This window comes from Morone saxatilis, unplaced genomic scaffold, assembly GCF_004916995.1.
Source record: "Morone saxatilis isolate NCDOM2014 unplaced genomic scaffold, NCSU_SB_2.0 Contig23, whole genome shotgun sequence".
In the NCBI taxonomy this organism is placed as follows: Eukaryota; Metazoa; Chordata; class Actinopteri; family Moronidae; genus Morone; species Morone saxatilis.
Window position 1 is genome coordinate 10,627,568 of NW_023339796.1, and position 16,845 is coordinate 10,644,412.

The 16,845-nt window shown below is 41.3% G+C and overlaps 4 protein-coding genes across 4 annotated transcripts in view; 2 read left to right on the forward strand and 2 right to left on the reverse strand.

Annotated features, from left to right (window-relative positions):
• The first annotated feature begins 371 nt into the window (after positions 1 to 371).
• LOC118334415 (alanine aminotransferase 2-like) lies at positions 372 to 4,544 on the forward strand. The gene is made up of 11 exons (XM_035670319.1): positions 372 to 546; positions 625 to 714; positions 819 to 927; positions 2,240 to 2,373; positions 2,465 to 2,708; positions 2,805 to 2,884; positions 2,992 to 3,128; positions 3,479 to 3,653; positions 3,776 to 3,931; positions 4,048 to 4,160; positions 4,309 to 4,544. Exons 1-11 carry the CDS (start codon positions 442 to 444, stop codon positions 4,397 to 4,399), a joined length of 1,434 nt encoding a protein of 477 aa, XP_035526212.1. The 5' UTR covers positions 372 to 441; the 3' UTR covers positions 4,400 to 4,544.
• On the reverse strand, positions 4,227 to 12,066 carry dhx30 (DEAH (Asp-Glu-Ala-His) box helicase 30). Its single transcript, XM_035670313.1, has 19 exons — positions 11,878 to 12,066; positions 11,553 to 11,677; positions 11,322 to 11,432; positions 10,940 to 11,203; positions 10,721 to 10,861; positions 10,483 to 10,635; positions 9,285 to 9,746; positions 8,603 to 8,986; positions 8,419 to 8,497; positions 8,204 to 8,308; positions 7,935 to 8,110; positions 7,617 to 7,823; positions 7,437 to 7,518; positions 7,125 to 7,318; positions 6,874 to 7,033; positions 6,600 to 6,757; positions 6,392 to 6,489; positions 6,165 to 6,304; positions 4,227 to 5,105 (listed from the first exon to the last, which is right to left on the reverse strand). The coding sequence occupies exons 1-19, from the start codon at positions 12,047 to 12,049 to the stop codon at positions 4,849 to 4,851; spliced, it is 3,468 nt and encodes a 1,155-aa protein (XP_035526206.1). The 5' UTR covers positions 12,050 to 12,066; the 3' UTR covers positions 4,227 to 4,848.
• Positions 12,067 to 13,143: 1,077 nt separating this feature from the next.
• On the forward strand, positions 13,144 to 14,913 carry LOC118334418 (chymotrypsin-like elastase family member 3B). Its single transcript, XM_035670322.1, has 7 exons — positions 13,144 to 13,221; positions 13,314 to 13,485; positions 13,617 to 13,742; positions 14,001 to 14,137; positions 14,252 to 14,394; positions 14,482 to 14,634; positions 14,752 to 14,913. The coding sequence occupies exons 1-7, from the start codon at positions 13,182 to 13,184 to the stop codon at positions 14,767 to 14,769; spliced, it is 789 nt and encodes a 262-aa protein (XP_035526215.1). The 5' UTR covers positions 13,144 to 13,181; the 3' UTR covers positions 14,770 to 14,913.
• A 30-nt stretch (positions 14,914 to 14,943) lies between these two features.
• wrnip1 (WRN helicase interacting protein 1) overlaps positions 14,944 to 16,845 on the reverse strand; it is an 8,966-nt gene continuing 7,064 nt past the window's right edge. Inside the window, exons 6-7 of the mRNA XM_035670318.1 lie at positions 16,180 to 16,259; positions 14,944 to 15,590 (exon numbers count right to left, since the gene is read on the reverse strand). Of these exons, the coding sequence (XP_035526211.1) occupies positions 15,309 to 15,590; positions 16,180 to 16,259 (362 nt within the window). The 3' untranslated portion in view covers positions 14,944 to 15,308. The remainder of the gene's footprint in view (positions 15,591 to 16,179; positions 16,260 to 16,845) is intronic.

Genomic DNA, 16,845 nt, shown 5'->3' on the forward strand with positions numbered 1-16,845 from the left:
TTGATTTATAAACTTCTTATGAACACAGGAGAGGAATACATTGCAGTAGTTGAGTTTACTGTAATGAACATCCCTGCGAGAAGATCCGGTTTTATCCAACTCAAAAAAGTAGTCTGAGAGTAGGTTCTTGTAATTTTAGCAGGTGTCATGCACAGTCAGGGCAAAAAGTTAATATATAACAGTAAGGTATATTTTAATTCAGTTCTTGTTGTAAATCAGTGAATTCAATAAAACAACACCCTGCTATTAGCAAGCTGTCCCTAAACTGATGTCTGTTAATAAGGCACGGATTACCACATATCTTCCATGTATATCTTTAACTAGAAATCCTGTCTACGTGCAAATAATTACCTTGCAGCAAGTTATTAAAACAGCTCAGCTCAGCTCAGCTCAGCTCAACACCAGCCGCTGCTCTGATAGAAGTGAAGAAGAATTACAAAGATGTCTGTCCTGCAGGAGATTAGTCCAAATGTAAAGAACATGAAACAGTTGGAGTATGTAGTCCTGGCCAGACAAGCAAGCCAGATCAAGGAAGAGCTCAGAAAGGTAAAGAGTATCTAGAGTTTGTTGTCCAATCTGTGTTGTGACATCTGGAACCTCTGCTTTAAACTCACCTGTCCACAGGGAGCGAGAAAGCCATACAGTGAAGTGATAGATGTCTCCTGGGGTGACCCACACAGGGCAGGTGTGAAGCCTCTGTCATTTGTCCGACAGGTAATCTGTGACCTTCAAAGACAACTCATATTTAAGCTGCATTAAAACAACATAATGCACCTTCCTATGAATTAAAGTCTTACTGTGTGTGTCTTCTTTTGCAGGTTCTTGCAGCGTGTCTTTACCCTGAGCTTGTGAACAGCAACAAACTGCCAGTGGATGTCAGACAGAGGGCTCAAAGGCTGCTTGGGCAATGTGCTGGAGGCAGTATAGGTAAGGGCTGTGTGTGTGGTATTACAACAAACATATTCAAGGGTCAGCGCACTCAAATTACAAAATCATTTCTACTTTTCTACTGACTTCTCTTAATATCTGGCCAAGCAGATAGTTTTGGTGGTGAACTGAATTTAAGTTCTCGCAGCATAAGCAAGACTCAGCATCTTGCGTCAGCTCTGTGAGGCTTTACTGCTGCTTACTGTAAACAAATGCAAACTGTAATTTATAGCCATATTTAACCATGAAGATATGCACCAAATTGCACAGTAATCCACCCAATAGTTGTCTAAACATTTCACAATGAAAAACAAATCTAAACCTGCTGGTGTAGGAAAAGATATTTCAAAGCCTACTAGAGCTACAGGAGTGAGATTTATTTAGAATTTGGGTAAGTGGCCCCTTTAAGTCATGAAAACTGTAGATTGTTTCTTTTTAGTAATTCAAATTAATACATTTATAGTTTCGGTTATTTTTCAAGGGAAAACCAAAACAAATAATTCATTGTTCCAGGTTCTGAAATGTGGTAATTTCCCACTTTTTTTGGTTTTACATTATTGTAAATTGGATAATTTGGGGTTTGGGATTGTTGGTGAGCCTGTGAGACATTAATGAAATTAGAGATTAAAAATAATAAATCAGCTATATCTGCCCAAAAGACCAGAAAAAACAGAACTACAGTACAGTATATACAGTGTTGTAGAAACAATAATACTGTTTATATAAACTGCATATAATGCAGTATAGGATAATAATATGTAATACTCACACATTACAATACGATAATACAATACAATGAAATAGGGCTGCAACAAACTACTATTTTCATTACTGATTAATGGGTGAATCACTTTCTTGATTTAATCAATTACTTGTTTTGTCCATATAAATGTATAAAAATGTTGATCACTGTTTCACAAAGCCCAAGGTGAAGTCCTCAAATGTCTTGTTTTGTCCACAACCCAAAGATGTTCAGTTTACTGTCATAAAGGAACAAAGAAACCAGAAAATATTCACTCTGGAGAAGCTGAAATCATAGAATTTGGAATTTGTTTCTTAAAAAAATGACTCAAAACAATCAATTGATTATTAAAGTAGTTGCCAATTTATTTAATAGTTGATGACTAATCCATTAATTGACTAATGGTTCCAGTCCTACTGTGTATATAATAGAAATAGACAATAATACAATGGTAGCATGTAATAGAGACAGACAACAATAATAATGATATCTATTCTACAGTGTCATCTCAGCTTTTCTTATCAGTGTGTGTGTTTTGTGAGTTAATCAGAATCTGTGCTATTTCTTCAGGCTCTTATACTGCTACAGCGGGTATAGCAGAAGTAGTCCACAGAGTCTCTGAATTCATAACGAGACGAGACGGCGGAGCTCCCTCTCACCCTGAAAACATATTCATCAGCCCAGGCTCACAGTGGGCACTCGAGGTAACGATCAATATTACTCACATACTCTAAATGTTCCAACCAACATCATCATCTTCAATTTAACACCATTTTTTTTAACTGTGCTTATTAGAACATTCTCAAAGTCTTGGTGAACAGCGAGAGTTCACCAAAAACAGGCGTGCTGACTCCAGTGCCATGTCACTGCACTACCACTTTGTCCATTATGGGGGTGGGAGCAGTTGTCGTTCCCTACTACCTCAGTGAGGAGCAGGGCTGGGAGCTGCAGGTGGAGGAGCTGCATCGAGCGCTGGAATCTGCCAAGGGAGTCTGTAACCCTGTAGCTGTGTACGTCATCAACCCTGGAAATCCCTCAGGTGGTAAAATCTCACCAGAACGGAGAACACCTAGGTATATTTTTGTACCAAAGAATATGTCTCACATGGTTGTTTTTCATGCCATGTTGCCCGTAGGTCATCTTCAAAGCAGAAAATCAATTCAAGAGGTGATCCGGTTTGTCTCAGAGAAGAAGCTCTTCCTTCTGGCCGATGAGGTGGATGTCATAAAGCATAGTCGTCTAACAAGGCATGATGAGAAATTCATAAACATTAACAAACATGTAAATAAGTGCTTGGTTTTTCTGTCTGTTCTCCTCCACAGGTCTATCAGGGCTGTGTTTATGCGGAAAATACTGAGTTTGTCTCTTACAAGAGGGTTTTGGCTGAGATGGGCCCTCCTCTTTCGGACACAGTGGAGCTGGCGTCCTTCCACTCAGCATCCAAAGGCTTCATGGGAGAGTGAGTTTTCTGGCCTAATGGGAGTCTGAAGTGCATCCACTCTTTTATGCTAGGTGATCAGAAGAGTTGCAGACCTAAGACGAAGGCTGAGTTGTAATTTAGACCAATCTAAATAGATGTACACCCCCCCCCCCCTTAATATCCAATTTTCAGTGAGCACAGAGAAACTTTCCACTTTAAGAAGATGAATGTTGCTGCACATACATCATTTTGCACAGTGATGCACAAACATTCAACTGTAGGAGAAAAACATATTTTTTTAATGGAGGGGAACTTTAATTTAGGATATAATTTAGGTTTAGATTCATTCTTGACCTTGGAAACAGTTGGATTCTTCTCTCTCCCACCAGGTGTGGTATGCGTGGTGGATATGTGGAGCTGGTAAATCTGGACCCCAATGTTATGAAATACATCTACAAGCTGTTCTCGAAAGACGCCTGTGCACCTGTGTTGGGTCAGATTGCTCTGGATCTGATGATCAACCCTCCACAACCAGGAGATCCCTCATACCCCCTTTATAATGTGGTGAGACCAGAGATATTGCATTGTCTAACAGCCTGTTTTTGTTAGTAGACTTAGAAATGGCCTTCCTCTACTCTAGCCCAAGTTTGAGCATTTTTCTTCTTGCCTTTAACTCTCTTTTGCAGGAGACACAAAACATCAGGACCATGCTGGTTCATAATGCGAAGAGAGCCTTTGAGGTTGTAAACAGTCTGCCGGGTTTCTGCTGCCAACCAGTGGAAGGAGGAGCATTTGCATTTCCCAGACTGCATCTTCCACCTAAAGCCATTCAGAAAGCCAAGGTTACAACATTATCTCATCAAAGTATACTCCGAAAACCGGAGATATATAATCATTAGACGATGGAGTATCGCTCAAAACTTTTTAGAGCTGGTTATGTTTGTTTTGCTTATTTCAGGAGGTGGGATTGCAACCAGATACGTTCTACTGTATCAGACTACTAGAGGAGGCTGGCGTGCTAATCAGTCCTGGTTGTGAGTACGGACAAAAGGAAGGCACCCACCACATCAGGTATAATACCTATAGCATATCAATCAAACATTTTAATTATAAATACAACTACAAATTAGGATTTACTACACCAAAAACATGTTTTTTTATTAGTATTAGTTCATGGAACATTAAATGTAAGTGAACACTGATACTTTTCTCTCTGCAGATTTTGCATTATGACCTCTGAGGTCATGATGGAAGAATTACTAAGACGCCTGACCTGCTTTCACACACAGTTTATGAAGGATTTTTCCTAAACAATGGGAACTTAAGGGGGAAAAAAGTCAGTTCTCTCCCTTCCATCTATCTGCAGTTGAATAATTCATAAACAATAAAAAGGATCTGATCAGTTTCTGGAGGTTAGCATGTGAACATTTATTGCAATAAATATGACATCCTGCACTGCATGCAGTCTTTTTAACAATTATTTTTCTTTACTCATTAGAAAATTCCACTTTTGCTATTCCAAAAGCAAATCATTATGAACAGTAAACCATAGTCCAAAATCCAAACCAATGGATTTCCTCACATCACAGTTTATCATTTACCTGAAAGATAATCCTAGCAGACAGTATGTGTTTCTAAATCAGCACATAGTATAGTGACTCAAACATTCTTTAAATAAAAAAATATACAATGGAGATACCGTGTTCCACCTTGGTTCCTCAGTACCAGCCAGGTTCAACATACATCACGTTTTAGATCATCAGTCCACCTCACTGTCACTGTTGTTCTGAATGAAAGGGTTTGAATTTGTATTGTTGAGCAGCTCCACAAGTAATGAGATGAGCTTTCTATCTTGAGCAAAGTGGATGGTTGCATTGCTGGGATTGCTGAAGTTGCGATACAGCATGGCCTGCATGGAAGTGCGTAGATCCCACAGCAGCTCCCAGGTGTCAACTGACAACTCACAGCGCACCAGAGTGTGTCCAGAAAGTGATAATTCCACTTTGTCTCCTTTCACTGGGACAAAAGAGAAAAGACAGGAAATTACTTAGGAAGAGAAGAATATTTTCTGCAATTCTGGAAATCTAAGGAGGGTGATAAATATGGAAGTACACCTCATCATTTTTTGTATAGTTATTGTTTTGAGCAAAATGTTTTGTTGTGCAGTCCTGAGAGAAATTAAGTTATGTGCTATTAAAGTGGCAAACAGGTTTCTAAGAACTCCAGAAAGGAAATACAAAAGCAATAGCCAGCTTTTTACACCAACTTACATGGTAGTAACACTGTATTTCAAGTCAGCATAGAGGGCTGCGTAGTCGTCCCAGACCCTTAAATCATTGCCTACATCTCTAATATAAGATCTGATGCAGCTACACTTTACTGGCAGCCTTGTAAGCTGAATTGCAAAAATAATTCCTAAATCAGAATATTTCTCACATACTGCCGAGCTCTTAAACCTGCAATAACTGTTTTTGGCCACTTGGGGGCAGTGGAAACAAGTTGATCCGGCAAACTGGTTAGCAGTCAGTTGCTTATTATGGAGAAACATTATAAGTTATTCAGATTCATGTTTCTGTCCACCTTAAGAATGCCAAGTCCAATGTTTATTTCTTTAGCTTTGGTTGTAGTCTCTATCATTTCCTGAGGGAAATATCTGGCTCTTAAACTGATGAACACTCCACTATGTTCACTAGATAGTTGCTACCAGTGACTGTCTACTCTTTGGTGCTGAGCAGGTTGTGTTCAGTGGGTTTTTAGAGCTTTTTCGGGGAAAACAGTTGCCTGCTGTAACAGATGACAATGTTATGAGAGTGAAGAGAGTGGATCTAAACAGCAAAAGGTGTGGACCAGACATTTAAATGAGTTAAACTTACTTAAAGCACAGTAAAGTCAAGAGGAGCTGCAGATTTGGGTGATTATTCTCCACAACTTTATCACTACCACTGAACCCTTTCACATTGTTATAAAAATATTGATTATAGCTGCTTTAGGGCAAAATAATAACTCCTCCCACCTACAAACACCAGTTCCTTTCCTTAATAATCTCATTTTTATGGAGAGCAGTACATTTCCTACCTGTCTCTAAGATATCACAGTCTGTGAAAAGCAGCAGGGCGAGTGGATGGACCACAGAAGAGTCTCTGATGAAAACAACCCCGCTGGACTTGACAGCGCTGAAGTACGTCAACCAGTGACTTGGAAGCTCCTTTTTTCCTCTACAACACAAAAGGAAGACAATAAGTATACATACGCCCTAGGAAAGTAAGTATCTGCTGTAGCCAATGATACAGCAATGTTCAAACCTGTTCACTGATCGCTTAAGCTCTACTGGCCCGTTGACTGTGTGGAAACACAGACTGTTTGGGCGAAAGCGTCCTTTGGTTACCCCACCTTTCTTCACCTGGAAAAAACAAAAAAAAAGTGTAAAGTAAATGTGTCATGCTGGAACATCTAAAGAGGGATTTGACCCAGGAAGGTGCAAACATGATAGACTCCTTTTTGGCCATGTACCTGAATGAGGTTGGGATAGAATCCAGCCAGCAGGACAGCTTTTAGCAGCTCATCCTGGTTGCTGTGCTCGTTGTAAGCAGAAGTATGTTGCAGGCACTTATTCGCATGAGACACCAGGTTGGCTTCCTGCAGGTTCGAGCTGAACTGAGAAATGAGACCTGCGGCAAAAAAAAAAAGAAAGAAAAAGGTTTACAAGAAGTAATTTGAAATCCCAACAATGAGTCCTGAGTAATGAGACGATATCTAAAAAAATGAGTGTGTGCTTCAAACTAACCATTGATGAATCGAAGGCTTGACCCGGACAGAGTGTGATTGTGCAGATAGTCCTCTCGGTCTGCTCTGTCCCCCTCTTGCTGAACTTTCCTCCAGCCTAACACAGCTCTAATATACGCCAAATAGTCACTGCAGTCCGAGTTGCTCAGAGCTTCTTTCACCTGGACAAACAGAACACAGATAAAACAAATTAGTACATGATATCATTGCTGTGCTTTTTTTTTTTTCCAGGCCAGTGTTAAATCATCTCACCTTGAGAATTTGTGCTCTGTCCAGCAGGCTGTTGTGGAATGGGTCTCTGGTCAGACAGGCAGCTACTGACAGCATGGGCAGTACGCATCTGTACATAACACCCAGGACCAGCAATTTGCCCAGACGAGGGTCACATGACATATACGAAACAGACTCTCCTAAAGGAGTCAGGTTTTCATTCTTGTCCAGGACTCCTAAAAAGGCAAACACTGACAGCTTAATCCCACATTGAACATGTGAAGTCAGACACACACGATGATGACGCGAAAGCCTCCACACAGTCCAGAACATAAGTAGTTGTGAGTCACTTACCAATGTCTTCAAGATTTTGGACAGCAACTTTCACAGCTTGTGGCTCTGGACTGTCCAACACTTGAGACAGGAAATCTACAGCCTACACACAAAAAGAAATGACAAAGCCTATCATTTCATAGGTCGGAAATATACAAAACAACAGGCAAAAGAAATACAGGCATTGTTCACGTTCAATACCTTGCACTTCGGACTGTGGATTTTGGCTTGCATTACTAAATTCTCTAGTGGGGTGCGCAGAATCTCAGGGATGGCGAAGTGAGTCATGGTCTTCAGCTGCTTTTGTGAAAAAAGGTGGTAGGACTGTCCTGGCTGACAACGCCCTGCTCTGCCTTTTCTTTGAGTGACATTAGAATGAGATATCCAAACTGTGTCCAGACAGGAGACCTGGAATACCAAAAACAACTGATTTGTGCCCTTTAACTAGATTCCATGGGAAAATACAACAGATCGCAGGCCATAGTTTTTTCAGATCTTTGCAGACACTCTGACACTAACCTTAGTCAGCGGATCATAATTCTGTTCTTTATGAGTTCCTGTATCCACCACATGGACAATGTCATCTATGGTGATTGAAGTCTCAGCAATGTTAGTCGTGAGAACAATCTTCCTCTGGCCCACTTGGGGGTGCTGGAACACCGCCTGCTGGTCTTGTACTGATAAACTAGAGTGCACTGAAAGAAAACAACAAATAAAATCATAAATTGTATACTGCTATACTTGCAGGAATAAGACCCGTCTTTGTAAATCGGTCTGTACTCTCTTACATGGCAAGATCATTTGTGAGCCTGAGGAAAAGTGGGGCCTCTTCATGAGTTTCTCTGTAACAGCCCTGATTTCCTGCCATCCAGGGAGGAAACACAACACTGCACCTGCAAACATGAGGAGAAAGAATGTTTAACACATATGATTCAGGGCCATCATCTTGCTTCATAAAAAAAAAAAAAAGAAGAAAAAAGATGAGATGCAGACTGTTAGTTACCTGGCTGTCCATGTCGGTCAATGTGCTCGATTACGTCAGCTACTAAATCTACATCTGTTGCAATATCGCGTGTTCGTCCCTTAAACAGGATACAATACAAATCCATGAGACAAAAGGACAAAGGAAACATAAAACTAAACTTGGATGAATCCGAAGGTAATTAAACACAAATCTCCAGCCTCACCTTCCTTTCTGACTCCGCTGTCTGCTGGACTGGCAGTAGGCGTCCTAGCTCTTTAAGCACATCCTCCAGGTATCTGTCCCTCACTGGGTACATGAACCCAGGCACCTCTACCACTGGGCAGCCTCCAAAGTACTCAGCGAACCTCTGCTTGTCCCCAGTAGCACTCATAAGCACCACTCGTAGGTTGGGGTTTTTCTCTAAGCTGGAGTGCAGCAGAGCCAGCAGCAGGTCTGTGTTGATGTCTCTCTCGTGAACCTCATCCACCACCACATGGCTGATTCCCAACAGGGACGGGTTTGACTGCAGCTTCTTCAGCAGGATGCCCACCGTGAGGAAGAGCATGGATCCTCCATTGTGCTCTGGTGGTTTGCTCTCAAGTCTGACCTACGAACAGAGAAGAATGACCTAGTTTTTGTACTGAATTCATGTTCAGTATGGTTACCTTGGTTAAAATAATCAATTTGATGTTACTAATTATAGTATTCTGAATCGTAATTCAGAATACGATTTTAATTAATTAATTTCCATCAAAAGGTACCATTCATTTTGTTGTTAAGTGTTCTGATATTTTTGCTTCTACCATAACCACAAATCACTACAGAATAGAAGGTGCTATATTGGCTATATTGCAATAAAAACTGTTATTAGTAACAAATACAGTATAGCATAAAACTGCATCTACCTGATGTCCCACATAGGGTTTTAGATCTGGACCCATCTCCTGAGCGACACGGTGGGCCACAGACACAGCACTGATCCGACGGGGCTGGGTCACCAGAATGTTGCACTCAGCCCCCCTGCCACTTCTCACACACTCCTCCAGCAGGAATCGGGGAATTCGGGTCGATTTCCCACATCCCGTTTCGCCAGCGATCACGACCACCCTGGAGGACTGCACTGCTGAGACCACCCGCTGACGGTGGGCATCGACTGGGAGCTCCACACTCAGCACTGGGTTTGCTCTCTCCCATTTTTCCTGCAGGTGGTAACTGAGCTTCTTGACTTCCCGTTCAGACAGAGGCCTGTACAGCATGCCTGTGATGGCGTCTGTCACGAAGACCTCATCTTCCTCCTCATGTACCGTCTGCTGTTCTCTCGCCTCTTTCTCCTCCCACACCTTCTGCACTTCTTCTTCCACTGGGTACTGTTACAAAGATGAGGCATTAGTTTTGACATTAAGACATCACTAAATGGCCAAAAGTATGTGGACCCTCAGACATTACAACCCTATGGGAATGATGAACATCTGAAGCCAAAACCATATGCATTTAGATGGCACTTTATCCACACTTCAGGGAAGCAGTGAATGGCCAGTGAATTGCTACCATTCAGCCACAAGAACACATGCTTGTGGTGCTGATGTTGGATAATAATTTGTAATAAAATGTGTAATAAAAGCATCACCTTCAGTTGAATGACTATTGTTGACCTTATGTGCAATGCTTGTATAGGCTAGTTTTGTACTTGTAGAAGCTTGGATTAGTATTTCTGTACTATACTGGTTGCCTCGCTATTGTTGCAATGAAAGCTAAAGAAATTGCTGCTGTATTCACTTAACTTTAATCCAGAGATGCAAAATATCATATTACTATCAACCTTTTTTCAATGATTCAGCATCAATTTTACAAGGAGTACAATCCTGACCTGCTCTATATGAAAAATATCTTAGGAAGTTACGGATTTGGTGCTATATACATAAAACTGAATTGATATGCCATGAAACTCATGGATCTGTTGCTTTAACTAATCTTCCTGGAGTGTAGTTCACAGCAAGGTCAGTCAAGTTGGAAAACCATTTCTTTATTGGCCCTGTAGTGCGCCTATGTAATAAGAAAAGCTCTGAATTCCCTCCATCTTTCTCACATGAGGTGAAGACTGACCTGTGTTTGGTACTCTTTTATGGACTCCTTCAGGTAGTCTGGGATTTCCAGGGGGACGGGGCGTCTTTGTTGTTCTGCAAGCTCCTTCACCTTTGCTTGGTGGTACTTGACGTGACTCAGCGGCTTGTTGTTACTGTCCAACAGTTTCAGCTCCTGGAGGAGGTGACACGATGCACATGCTTACACAGCTCTAACACGTAGGCGAAGACACAGTAGTTTTCCAAAGAGTGAGCCTCACCTTCAGTTTCATGCAGGCCAGAGCCGCGACCATCCTCTCCCCTGTCACTCGGTTCCTCGCTTTGGTTGAGAATGTCATCTTCTCTGGCCACTGCAGGGTCAGCTGAGTAATCTCATTTCTTGTTGTGAATTGCATTATCTCCTGTAAAGATAAGAGAATGACAAGTTTAGACTACACTAGTGCTTAGCTTTCATTGTGCAAAGGATGAGAGCTACCAACCGTGACTCTGTTGGATTTAGCCAACTGGATGACCCTGATGAGGAGATGTTTAGGTTGTGGAAACAGGGTAAGAGCTTCATATATTTGGGAGGCCTCTACTTCAGTGGCCGTCTGTTGGTTTTGTACATGTGCCTTCTCTCTAAACACATTGAAATTATCTGTCAACAGGTCGTTCTCATCACAAAAAGCTGAAAGCAGCCCCCCTCTCCTCCCGTCAGCTTTCCTGCCAGGGAGCTGATTATTTGGACCAATGACACCAATTTCCTGTACACAAGGAGAGCAAGGAAAGGGAGAGAAAAGTAGAGAAGAAAAATCACCACAGATTGGTAAGACAAAATGGAAAGTGTCTGCTCTTTAACTGTCTGATGTCAGTACGGCTTACCTTGAGTTTGAGACAAGCAGCCGCTGCAGCAACTCGCTCTGCATCCAGCTTCCTGACAGCGTGTCCCTCCTCTTCGATCTTGTAGGGCCAGTGTAGTGTGACGGTGGCTCTCTACAGAAACAAAGTTACAAAAACAGAATTTAACTCCCTAGCTCCAAACGACTCGGTGTGTCCAGAATACCCCACTATTCCCTCCCTCCCTCCCCCATCCCACCGTGACTTTCTTCTGACCTTGACACCCGCATGTTCCGTGCAGCTGTACTGGATGAGCTGGGACAGGTCGCCTGTTCTCACTGAACGGGAGATGGTGCTATGTAGGAGACCCTTTGGGTCCGGGAACTCCTTCAGGAGAAGGTCTGGGCTCATGTTATAGAAATGGTAAAAAAAATAATAATAAAAATAAAAGTAAGGTCAAGCACAGCAAGGTTAACGGCATTTTAAGGTAAACTCGAAAGAAACATGATGATTAGGGAGATGTCTACACTATGGATGCCCTTCAGGTTTATGCGTCGCTGTCACCGGTTTGCTCATCTGGCCAATGACAGTTTTCACTCACCTTGTTTAGTCTGGACATGTGATGTACCCTGGTCCCGTAAGGTTCGGGCTTTTGTCTGACACCACCGCACGTCTCTGCCCCAGTTGGACGCCGTTTTGTCTCCTGTGTGGACGCATTTGCCGATATTGAACAGCGCTTTAAGCCGCACGAGTGAAAAACGGGGCGCCGCCATCTTTCAAGAAGCTCCCGTGCTCCTGCGCCGACTCCGGGCTCCTTTTCTTCTACTTGTTGTTGTCTGACGAAGGTTGGCATTCACCTTGTTGGTGCATTACCGCCACCTTCTGCTCCGGAGTGGGACTCAGAAAATAGACAAACTAAATCTCTTGGAAAAAAAACCCAAACACACGAAGCCACACCCTAAACTATACTCTAAACTCTGTTTGACCCCTATCACCTATTCCTGTAAAACCCCTATCCCTTAAAAAGGTCAACAATACCCTGACCTGTGACATGTGAATTCCTGCCCCTCTAATTCCCTCAGTTTTTCCCACATCATCTCCCTCTGTGTCCCATACCTCCTACAACTCCAAACTACATGTTCCACTGACTCTTCTTCCTGACATCCCTCGCCATTTTCAGTGTTTTGTTTAGTGCACAGTGTCTCAATCTTTAATATTACCTTAATAAACCTTAATATTACGGTGTCCTCTGTCCTGTGTTCGCTGTCTACCCTAATAACTTTCACACTCTTTTGAATTTTATAAAAATGCCTCCATTTCCCTTCTCTGTCCCATCTTTTTTGCCACATTTGGTTGTTTTCCCCCTCAGATTACATGTTTAACCTCTGCTTTGCTGATAGTAATGTGCATTTCTACATTTTTTTGTATCTCTTTTTTTCCTTTCTTGAAGGCCCTTTTGCCAATTCACACTCTATTCTCAATTCTCACCCTATTAAGATATGAAGGCACACATTACTTCCCCCATACCAAACACCTTAATTTAATTTAATTAAATTGAACATTTCTTTGAAGTAGTGCTGTTTTAAGGGATTACATAGTTCCTCTGCCTATAATATAGCTAAAAATGTTTGGGCCCAGCGTAAGATTAAAACAATCTTAATTTTTTGTGGGGCCTTAAATGGAGCAACATGTGGATACATTATAAGGTGTTAAAACTTGTGTTATTGGTATGTCTCAATCTGCACATACAATTTTTTACAGTCTGATTTTCGGCTGTTATCTAACTAAAAAACTACACAGCAGTTTTGCCACCTGGGAAATGTGAGGAACACTCCCAGGCTGTGTCTGGACTGGTTCCTATAAATAGCTCTGCATGATGAGCCAGGTTGTTTGGACGAATAAGAGATGGAACTGGTACTGCTCCTCCTCCTGGTTGTTACAACTGGTGAGTTCGCATTACACACATTTTTACATGAATTAATATATGAAGTTAGACATTCTCAGTTTGCCTTGGTTCTGTCTCTCACTATGTTGAAGTGTCTGGGTGTGGTGTACCCAGCTACCAGCCCAACACCAGCCGTGTGGTGAATGGGGAAGAAGCCCGTCCATACAGCTGGCCGTGGCAGATTTCTCTGGAGTCTTTCTTCCCCACTTGTGGAGGAACACTTATTGCTCCTAACTGGGTCTTGACTGCTGCACACTGCATCACGTGAGGAAGTTTGTGGATAAACAGTTGTTTTAAAACCGAAGCAAATGGCATGCAGGCTTCCTCTTAAGATGTTTTTTTTCTTTGCCACGGTCACATGTCATTGAGATAAAGCTTTTTATTTTCCAATCCAGATTCCACACGTACAGGGTTGTTCTTGCTGAGCATGACATGAACAAGGAGGAAGGACCTGAACAGTCCATTATGGTGGCTAAAATGTTCATCCATCCCAAATGGAACAGCAACTGTGTCTCTTGTGGGTAATTATTAACCCTCCTCAACATAACCACTCCAGTGTTTTAGATCTGTTGTGGATTACTAAGAAACACAGTTAATGTGTCCTTGAAAAAGGTGCCTATACCCTGAGAGTTTCTGTTGAACAGCAGCTGAGCAAATAGAAGTCCTTTAAATGTAAATTAATACACATTCACCTGTAGAAAACAAACAGATATGTGGACTCTGAGCAATTGAAAATATGTAATTACTCTCACATTTCATTGTTTCATCCTGTTATGTAGGAATGACATTGCCCTGCTTAAGCTGGAGAAAAGTGCTGTTATCAATGACAAGGTTCAGCTGGCTTGCCTGCCACAGCAGAGTGATACTCTTGCCCACAACCAGCCCTGCTACGTCACAGGCTGGGGTCGTCTCTCCTGTAAGACCTGCCGCCAAAGTCTGCCATCACCCGGCTCACGTCATGTCATGTCGTACTCCACTGTGTAAATCTAAATATTTCAAATGCCCAATTATTATGTGATTTTCTCTTCAGCTGGTGGTCCTCAGGCAACTACACTACAGCAGGCCCTACTTCCTGTGGTGGGTCACAGTGTCTGTAGTCAGAATGACTGGTGGGGTAGCTCAGCAAAGACAACAATGATCTGCGCAGGAGGAGAGAGCAAGTCAGCATGCCATGTGAGTTACAGCCACCACAACTCCATGCTTTGGGTGAAGCAAACAATACTATTTTCCATTGCTCCAATATCTTAAATTATCTTCCAGGGTGACTCTGGAGGCCCTCTGAACTGTAAGGGCAGGGATGGTAAATGGTATGTACAAGGAGTGACTAGTTTCGTGGATGGACGGGGCTGTAATACCCCTCGGAAGCCCACAATGTTTACCCGTGTGGCCTCCTTCATCCCCTGGATCAGTGAGGTGAGAGAAGCCACATAAATAGCAACAAGTAACCAGAATCACTTTACATGAAGACATATAATAAATATAGTCTATTTGTGAAATGTACAAACTTAATCTTGTGTTATTTCCCCTCAGACCATGGCCCAAAACTGAAGAGGTTTCCACAACTGAAGAAATGACTGAATAAACTATATAATGACACTTTATATTAGAATATCTGTCTGTATTTAATCAAAATATATACAATTATAACATAAAGAAACAAACATTTTAATCAGTTTAAACAATATTTGAAAATGTTACAAGAACAGAACAAAAATAAACCAACAAATGTATTTAACATGGTAAACATTGAAGTATCTATTATGAGAATACAAAGGCATACAGTGTACATTTCTGTTTTTTATTTGTAAAGATTAATGACTTTGTTATGAACATCTAGAGGTAAATTAACTGTATATAGTGTTTGTCTCCTTTATAAAATATTCAAAAACAATAAACTAAAGTCAAATTGTAGACAAATCTGAACATGACATGATGGTTAACTCCCAACTATACATTTTCATTTGGATCAGCACCTACATAAAACTTACATTATATCCCCAAACTGATCATTTAGTAGATTGTTTTCATTCAGCCGCCTTGGTTTTTAACCTAATACAGCGAGCTGCGTCAGTCATTACAGCAGATCCTCATGGGTCTGAAGGTGTCCAGGTGAAGAAGTTGATTCCTTGCAGCTCATCAGGTAAGTAATCCTGCTCCACGGAGCCACTGAAGGCTGGGTTGTATTTGTAGCCTTTAGCGTAGCCCAGTTGTTTCATCAACCTGGTGGGGGCGTTGCGAAGGTGCAGAGGGACCGGAGGCAGAGGGCCTTTGTGGTTCCTCAGACAGGCCTTCACATTAGCATAGGCCTTGTAGATCTGCACAGACTTGGGTGCTCGTGCCAGATAGACTGCACACTGAGCCAGGATCACCTGTTGACCAGCGGGTGAAACAAAGATATAACTGCGCTAGCTCATTGTGTCGTCTCTGTCAACATGTGTGTGAAACCTGGAATCAGCCAATTCATTCTTAAATGATGCCTAAAAACCTACTTTGAGGTCTCAATGACCTTTTAGTTAGTTTATGACCAACTGTGAAATATAGATAAACATATAACATTTCCCCTTCTGTTCATGACCAAAGTGTTTTTCCAGGATATTTTACTATCACAGGGAAGTTGACCTTTGAAATCACCACTTCATTGTTGTATTCCACTGAACATCTGTGGGAAAGTTTGTCATAGCTGACGCATCAATTCTTGAGCTATGACTAAAAGTGTGTTTGTCTAGGATTTGTTTGTGGTCACTGTGAACTTAGACATTTGAGTCAAATGTGTCACCATATCATTGTCTGACCACTTGTGAAAAATCATCAATTCTGGCCAAAAACATGTTTTATGAGGTCATGGTGACCTTGACCTTTGAATGCCAAATTCTAGTAAGCTCATCCTGACATTCAACATAAAAATCAGGTTGAAGTGTTTTAATTGAAGACCATCACTGATTGGTCAGGTAGGCCTACCTCACATTCAGGCATCCCGATGAAGTGGCATGCTTGGAAGGCGGACACAGCCTGAGGTAGAGCAGAGGGATCTGCCATACCTGAGAGAGAGAGAGACAGAGGCCATCCAGTCAGACTACATTAAAAGATTTATTTTCTTGCTCAAAATCTTCTCTTTGTCATTTCTCTGTGTGTATTTCAGCATAAAATTAAATGTCTTTCCTGTAATGAAATAGTGGAAAGTGTCCATGGTCTCATATAGTGTTCCCATATGATGGTTTAATAAGTAGTTAGTCAGAAAATATTTTAAGTCTTTGGGTTGATGTGACCAAATGACCAGAAATTATTTTTTATTTGTACTATATTTACTTTTCAAAACAATGTTCAAAATTGCTTTTACTGTAAATTGAAAACTGTTGTAACAAGTACATAAGTGTAATAAATAACCAATAAATATGCATTTCACATTGTAAAACTACATATGTAAGTCTAACAGAAAAAAAAAAGAATAAAAATGTATTAATGAACTAACAGAAAGAACCAAAGGTTTAAAACAGTAAATTAATTAAATGTACTTTAAAAGTTTAGAAATCAATCACAAAAGAAGTAATATAATAATAAAAATAAATTTCAAAAGCCAGCGGTCACCTTAAGTTATGAGCTGGGATTTATTAACAATCAACAGGC